Below are 8,302 nucleotides of genomic sequence, written 5' to 3' on the forward strand. Positions count from 1 at the left end.
TGAGTCCTCCCCCTTTTGTGGTTTTCCCTGTGCTCTACTCCCTGCTGGTGGTGCTTCTCCTACTCAGCTTCCAGGGCTACCTCAGAATTAGACAAGCTGTGAAATGCCCACGGTCGCGAGACCCCTCCACAAGACCACCAGAGTCGAGAGTCAAAGCCAAACGGCAAGGGTCATTTATTGCAGGTTCGAACCTGGACCTCCGCTCACTCGTTGCCGGTGACGCTAAGAGGTCCCGATGGAGTTTAGTTCAGCTCTTTTATAGACAGGTACAAACAAGTTCGGGACTTTCCAAGGGTGGGGAGTACTGATTGGTTAACCTTTAAACAAAGACACTAGTCGCCGTCTGATTGGTTGGATAATTACAAGGGGGGGTCAGCAAGCGTAGTTACAGAAGCAAGAGCGGCTGGTTAAGTTTCGGTTTCCTGAGGTTTCGTTTCTCAATTGGAGATACTTAAGACGGGGCCATGGTTACAAAAAGAAATAGTGCAAACAGGAAAACTGATGCAACCCTAGCAGCGCTGCGGCCTCCACCAGCCCAACGGCAGGGCGGCGGGAGGCTGTGCGCCCAACTCCGGGCGGCGCTCCCAAATGTGGCAACCCAGCGCCGCGCCCTGGAAGGGCCCTTTTTCGGCCCTTCTCCTCCGAACAAAAAAGAAACTCCAGGATAAAGCACAGACTGAATGCAGGGCGTCAATTCAGTCTTATTCCCACCAAAGTAGAACGCAGTCCCCTCATTCCCCCCTTTCTCATGAACCAGAGGAGCCAATCTTGGGTCCTCAAGGCTCAGTTTCTTCAATTTCTGAGGTCTCACAGGGCTGATATTGTGTTCTTAATATCATTAGCTGGACTGTATTTATTCTTTCGCGAACAAAATCCATGACTTTACTGAGTATGCAGGGGCCTATAGTGAAGAGGAGAAGGAGGCATAGTAGAGGGCCCAGGATGGGGAGGAGGTAGGGGAGCATCCCATGAAATCCTGACCAAAGGGGGTTATCCGCTAATTCTTGCCGGCGGCGAGCTAGGTCTTCCTGGAGCTGGTGGATCTTGGTTCTTACAATGCCTGATTTATTTGCATAGAAACAACATCTTTCTTTTAGGGCAAGGCATATCCCACCCTGTTCAGCTGTCAGCAAGTCTAAGCCCCTCCTATTTTGTAGGACTACCTCGGCCAATGAATCTAATTGGTCCTGTAAGTCCTGAATGGTACCAGAGAGGGCTCCTATATCTTCTATTAATTGCCTAGATAGCTGATTATAGGAATGAAGGGAAACCCCAAGGCCTATACTTCCTGTGGCCACAGCTCCCGTAATTCCTAATCCTACCAGGAGGGGTATGACTGTAATGGCTCGTTTGGTTCTCCCTGCCCAAAGGTCAAAGCTGGGAATGGGCAATGGGGTGTCTCCCGAGATCAGGTCTACATTGGGGAGGAGGGTGGCTAGGGTGCAGACCCCTGTCCAGTTCGGGGGTAAATAGGTGTATGCTATGTTATTTCCGCAGACAAAAACAGTGGTGTTAGGACTACAGAGGGAGGAGTTCACGGGGATATACTGACTACATCTAGTGAATGAAAGGATTCCCAAGTCAATACTGGCGTTAGAGAGGGAATCGTTCTTGACAAAGCACGAGGTATTAAAGGTGGTTGAAAATTCTGAAAATTGTATGGGGAATGGCTCGGGGAGTAAAGTAGGGGTACATTGTTCGTTGATATTTAAATTGGAGAAGGTGGGGATGGCTATAGGGCGGGGCGGTCCTTGTGGAAGGCAAAGCCAGCAATCCTGTGCTAAGTTGGGGTTGGTAGCATTCAAAAGTATAAAAGTAGCTTTTAGTATAATCATGGTCCGGGGGTCCAATTCAGAGGGATTGACCTTAGGGAGAATTAGGGGGTGGTAGTTAAGCTTTGGGTACAGATGTCGATAGACCTCTTCTATTTGTCTTCGGGTTTCTATCTGGCGTATTCCGTCCTGGGGCCCCCCACCGTCTGACATATGTAAGGGGGCCCTGATATTCCAGCATACCGGGGTCCCGGGGGTGCCAGTGCATCCAGCCTGAAGGTATCTATTACCTTCATTAATGGTGGGGCTTTTATTATTCTGTAGTATGTCAGTGAAATAAGTCTGGTTATTGGCCCCTATACATTGTTGGTAAGAGGAATAGCACATGCTATGCATTGATTCCTGGAAGGTAGAACAGGGGCAAGTAGCAGGTTCACGAGGAGGGAGTGGGCATGGCTGAGGGTTATGGTAGCATTTCCAGCCTGAAGGGGCCCTGGTAACCCCATATGTCTGCTCAAGATATGCAATTATGCCCCCGCAGTTCTGCATAAGAGCATGAGCATGGGGGGGGGGAGCAGGAGTCTCGCTAGTACCTCCCCTACAGTCGCACGGTGCACCATATAGTTGTTGCATTAAAGTATTTTTATCGGGGGGAGGGTTGAGTCCTCCCCTCGTGGCCCAAGGATTGAGGGTTAGGACTATCATTAGGGCTATCAGCAGTACCTTGGTCATCATGTGGGAGGGTACGGCGCAAGGTCAGTTTGAGGGGATTGTCCTTACTCCGGTCAACAGTCCAGGTGACGTCAGCTTTAGTGGACTTGATGAGGTCAGAAAATGGATCCACCGGCTTGACGTGGGTGTAATGGATCCAGGCAGCTATGCTGTCCACCTTGATGGCTGTCAGCGTTGTCAGGATGATCTGGTAAGGTCCTTTCCACCTGGGTTCTAGGGTCTCTTGTCGGTGGCGTTTGACAAGGACCCAGTCACCTGGCCGGAGCTGGTGTGGAGTAGGCGGGGGTCCTGTTGCATATAGCTCTTTTAGTTTGGGCCAGATTGTCTCGTGTGTCTGTTGTAAGGCTTGGAGGGAAGACAGGAGATTATTTTCTGGGTCCAATTGGATAAGGTTAGTCTTTAGGTTAGGGATGATAGGAGGAGGCCTACCATGCATTATTTCGTAGGGAGTAAATCCTAGCTTATAGGGGGAATTTCGCACCCTAAACAGAGCGTAGGGGAGTAGGACTACCCAGTTAGCACCAGTCTCCATGGTCAATTTAGTCAAGGTCTCTTTTAGAGTTCTATTCATTCTTTCTACCTCTCCTGAACTCTGGGGGTGGTATGCACAATGTAATTTCCAATTAGCCCCAAGTATGGAAGCCAGATCTTGACTTACCTTAGAAACGAAGGCTGGCCCGTTGTCGGACCCTATCATAACTGGAAAGCCATACCTGGGCAGGATCTCTTCTAGTAGTTTCTTAGCTACTATTTGTGCAGTCTCTTTCTTGGTTGGGAATGCCTCAGTCCAACCTGAAAAAGTATCTATAAACACCAGTAAATATTTATACCCATATTTGCCAGGCTTTACCTCCGTGAAGTCCACTTCCCAGTAGGCTCCGGGCTGGTTTCCTCTTTCCCGGATGCCAGTGGTTGACGGGTGGGTGCTGGCATTATGGAGTTGGCAGACTGCACAGTCAGCAACCAGTCGTTCAGTCTTCTCGGAGACATTTTTAATTTTAAGTCCAGTCTGCCTGATGAGATCCTGTAGCCGTCGGGCGCCCAAGTGGGTGCTACGGTGGATCCGTTCAAGGACCAGGGTTCCTAGTTTCTCAGGAAGGAGGATATTGTTCTTAGCGTCCCACCACCATCCGTCTCTAACCTGGGTTAGAGGGAGCTTGCTCATCCATCTGATGTCATCCTCCGAGTAGTCGGGTTGGGGCGGTAGTTCCCGGGGCCCTGGATCCGGCAGTTGCAGGGGAAGTAATGGTATTGGAGTGTGTGCCGCCTTTCGAGCCGTCTGGTCTGCCAAATTGTTGCCTCGGGTGACTGGATTCGTGGGTTTTTGATGCCCCGGGCAGTGTACAATGGCTAGCTTTTTGGGTTCCCATATGGCCGCTAGCAAGGCCAGGATTTCCTCTTTGTTCTTGATGTCTTTGCCCTCTGCTGTGAGTAGTCCCCGCTCTCGGTATATTGCCCCATGTATATGTGCGGTAACAAAAGCATACCGGCTGTCTGTATATATGGTGGTTTTTTGGCCTTTGCTCATCTTGAGAGCCTGGGTCAGGGCAATTAATTCAGCTTTTTGGGCTGAGGTCCCCGGGGGGAGAGTCTCTGCCCATATCACCTCAGTCTCTGATGTTACCGCTGCCCCCGCATACCTCTGACCTTGCTGGACAAAGCTGCTGCCGTCAGTGAACCATGTGACTTGTGCATCCGGTAGGGGCTGGTCACGTAGGTCTTCCCGAACCCCATGGATCTGGGCCAGTACCTCTGCACAGTCATGGAGTGGGGAGTCTAAATCTGGGTCAGGTAATAGGGAGGCAGGGTTTAATGCCCGCGGCGGAGTGTAGCTGATTCTGAGGGGATTTAACAGTAGACCCTGGTAGTGGACCAGTCGAGCATTGCTCATCCATCGGTCGGGAGGCTGTTTGAGAACCCCATCGATGGCGTGGGGGGTGGTGACATGCAACTCCTGTCCCATAGTTAGTTTGTCAGCATCCTTTACCATTAGGGCCGTGGCGGCGATCATCCGGAGGCAAGGAGGCCAGCCGGCAGCCACTGGGTCCAATTTCTTTGATAGGTAAGCGACAGGCCTGGGCCAAGGACCGAGGGGCTGGGTCAACACGGCCTTAGCTATGCCTTTGCTTTCATCCACAGAGGTGGAAGGGTTTGGAGACATCAGGGAGACCCAGGGCGGGTGCGGATAGCAAGGCAGTTTTGATCTGCTGAAATGATTGCTCAGCCTCCTCTGTCCATTTAAAGGGCGTCTGCTCTTTGGTGGCTAAGTATAGCGGTTTGGCCATTTCAGCAAATTTGGGTATCCATAAACGGCAGAACCCCACTGACCCCAAAAATTCCCTCACCTGTCGAGGCATGGTGGGTCTGGGGATGCGGAGGACGGTTTCCTTCCGTGCATCTGTGAGCCATCGTTGCCCCCCTTTCAATAGGTACCCCAGGTAAGTTACCTCAGGCCTGCAGATCTGCACTTTCTTGGCAGAGGCCCGGTATCCCAGGGTGCCGAGAGTCTGTAGGAGGTTTCTGGTTCCCTGCAGGCAGGCTTCAGCGGTTTCAGCAGCTATTAAGAGATCATCAACATACTGCAGGAGGGTTACATTGGGGTTTTGTCTCCGGTACTCACTGAGATCCTCGTGTAGGGCCTCATCAAACAAGGTGGGCAAATTTTTGAATCCTTGGGGAAGTCTGGTCCAGGTGAGTTGTCCGTTTATGCCTCTTTCGGGATCCGACCATTCGAAGGCAAAGAGTTCTTGACTTTTGGGCGCCAAGGGTAAACTAAAAAAGGCATCTTTGAGGTCCAGCACAGTATACCATTGTTTTTCTGGACTAAGGGCGCTCAAAAGAGTATATGGATTGGGCACAGTAGGATGGATGTCTATGACCCGTCTGTTAACTTCCCTCAGGTCCTGCACTGGGCGGTAGTCTTTACTGTTAGGTTTGCAGACTGGCAGCAGGGGTGTATTCCAGGCCGACTGGCAGGGACGCAGTATCCCCAGGTCAAGAAGCCGGCGAATATGAGGAGTGATACCAGTTTTGGCCTCTAGGGGCATGGGATACTGTCGGACACGTGCAGGATCTAGGATCTGCTCCTGGTTTGATCTCTATGAATAGGGCTGGGCGATGTTTGGCTAGTCCCATCCCACCTGTTTCTGCCCATGCTTCGGGGAACTGCTGAAGCCATGACTCTATATCTTGATTTTGGGAGGGTGGTTCCTGGTGAAGTCGGTATTCATCTTCCAAGTTCAGGGTGAGCACAGATATGGGTTGATAGTGAGGGTCTGTTACGATTGGCCCCTCTGGCCGAAAATGAATTTGTGCTCCCATTTTAGTGAGTAAGTCTCTCCCCAGTAAGGGGCAAGGGCTATCGGGAACGACCAGAAAGGTATGGGTTACCCTTCCTGTGCCCAAGTCCACAGTTCTCCGAGTGGTCCAAAGGTAACGTTTGACTCCCGTAGCTCCCTGGACCCAGGAGGATTTGTTAGAAATTTGCCCGTGGGGCTTAACCAAGACCGAATGCTGTGCCCCCGTATCCACCAGGAATTGGACTGGTTTCCCCTCCACTCGTAGGGTTACCCTGGGTTCGGGGAGGGGGTCCGAACCCCGTCCCCCCTACTTTGTATCATGTGTAAACAGGACTGGGGTGGCCTTCGGTTGCCATTGCCCCTGGTTGGGGCGCGGCTGCCTTTTCTTGGGGCACTCCCGAGCCCAGTGGCACTTTTCCTTGCAATAGGCACATTGATCTCTGTCCAATGGTCGCCTGGGAGGTCGAGTGGCTGGGGGGCCCTCTTGGTCTTTCTGAACAATGGCGGCCAGGACCTTAGTCATTTTCTCAGTGGCTTTAAGTTGTTTATCCTCTGGGGCGTCTCGGTTATTAAAGACGCGCTGGGCGATACGGAGTAGGTCCTGTATCTGTTTGCCCTCCAGATCTTCTAACTTCTGGAGTTTCTTTTTAGTATCGGGGCTGCCTGGTTAATGAAGGACATTACAACGGCAGCCTGATTTTCGGGGGCCTCTGGATCCATAGGGGTATACTGCCTAAAGGCTTCCATTAATCTTTCTAAGTAAGAGGAGGGACTTTCTGTTTTACCTTGTACAATTGAATATACCTTGGTCAAATTAGTGGGCTTGCGCGCGGCAGCCCGGAGACCCGCCATTGGAGTCTGGCGATAAATGAGCAGTCGTCCCCTACCTTCTCCGGTGTTATAGTCCCAATCATCCTGCGGGGGGCGAGTTAAGGGAAAGGCTGCATTGATGAGGTCAGGGTTAGCGGTGGGTTGACCATCATCTCCAGGAACCAGTTTTCTCGCCTCCAGCTGGATTTGCTCCCATTCTTCGGTAGTGAATAGGATCCGGAGGAGCTGTTGGCAGTCATCCCAGGTGGGCTGATGAGTGAACATAACACTATCTAGAAGAGCTATCAAGTCTTTAGGATTATCAGAGAAGCGGGCATTCTGGGTTTTCCAATTATATAAGTCACTGGAAGAGAATGGCCAATACTGGAGTCGGGGGTTCCCTGTCTCATCGGGAGGGCCTATTTCTCGCAGGGGTAGGGCTATGGTGGAATCCGGATGGCGGAACCCTGGGTCGTGCTGAGTGCGTCCACGGGTGCGTCCAGCTGGCCCATGGGAGTTATTTTCATTGGGCAGGAGGACCGGTAGTGCTTCTGCCTCTCAGTTCTCCGGTTCTGACCTGGGTGGCCCCTCGGGAGGGGCCGCAGGAGGTTCTGCCAAGGGGAGAGGAGCAGGGCCAGGAGCAGGAAGGGGGGCCGGTTGTGGGGCCAAAGGAGGAGGTTGATATGGGGGGGGGGTCTAGGAGAAGGAGGTCTTGGCTATCAGAGAGTATGGGTGCAGTTGGGGTCTGAGGCTTGGGAGGTTTAGTTGGTCGGGCCGCAAGGATCTTACATGACCCTGATGACAAAAAGGGGGTCATCCAGGGAGGTGGGTTTTCTGTCAGGTCCTGCCATACCAGGATGTAGGGGATCTGGTCTGGATGGCCTTCTTTTCCTGGCAAGAAAACTCTAGATTTAACTTTTAGGATTATAGGAAGACAAAAGGTACCCTCGGTGGGCCAGCCAACCCCGAAAGTTGGCCATTCAGAGCGGCAGAAGGTAATTAGTTTTCTTCTCCGGATGTCCAGACTGAGGTTGTGTCCTCGGGACTTTACATCCCCGAAATTAGCGAGAAGGAGGGAGAGGGGGGTACTCTGTGCTTGGTCCATGTCTAGGTCCTGGAAGAGATTGGTTAGAGAAGGTTACTCTGAAAACAAAAGTGATTAAGAGCGGTCCCAATAGTGGAGCCTGTAAAAGGAGGAAGGGGAGGTTATCGTGTGCGCGCTTCAGATGGGCTATCAGCCCCAGATGGGTCGTGGTGGACGTCTCCAACCACACCCGACTAGGTGTCCTATAGCGTGTCCGCCAGGACTGTCCTAGTCCCCAAAACAGAAGGTACCCTGAGCCGGCTTACTTACCGATCGGTTGTCAGCGATGACCCGTTGACCTGATGTCTGGTGGGCTCGGGGGCATCCCGGACGAGCCCCCAAATGAAATTCCCACGGTCGCGAGACCCCTCCACAAGACCACCAGAGTCGAGAGTCAAAGCCAAACGGCAAGGGTCATTTATTGCAGGTTCGAACCTGGACCTCCGCTCACTCGTTGCCGGTGACGCTAAGAGGTCCCGATGGAGTTTAGTTCAGCTCTTTTATAGACAGGTACAAACAAGTTCGGGACTTTCCAAGGGTGGGGAGTACTGATTGGTTAACCTTTAAACAAAGACACTAGTCGCCGTCTGATTGGTTGGATAATT

The 8,302-nt window shown here is 52.0% G+C and overlaps 1 protein-coding gene across 1 annotated transcript; it reads right to left on the reverse strand.

Annotated features, from left to right (window-relative positions):
- Window positions 1-776: 776 nt before the first annotated feature.
- Window positions 777-2,321, reverse strand: LOC115849158 (syncytin-1-like). The gene has a single exon (XM_030850156.1). The coding sequence runs from the start codon at window positions 2,319-2,321 to the stop codon at window positions 777-779; it is 1,545 nt and encodes a 514-aa protein (XP_030706016.1).
- Window positions 2,322-8,302: the final 5,981 nt, after the last annotated feature.

This window comes from Globicephala melas, chromosome X (genome assembly GCF_963455315.2).
Source record: "Globicephala melas chromosome X, mGloMel1.2, whole genome shotgun sequence".
NCBI lineage: Eukaryota > Metazoa > Chordata > Mammalia > Artiodactyla > Delphinidae > Globicephala > Globicephala melas.

Excerpts from the sequence above, each read along its gene's own strand:
- LOC115849158 (XM_030850156.1), bottom strand. The coding sequence starts at position 2,321 with ATGCAGAACTGCGGGGGCATAATTGCATATCTTGAGCAGACATATGGG.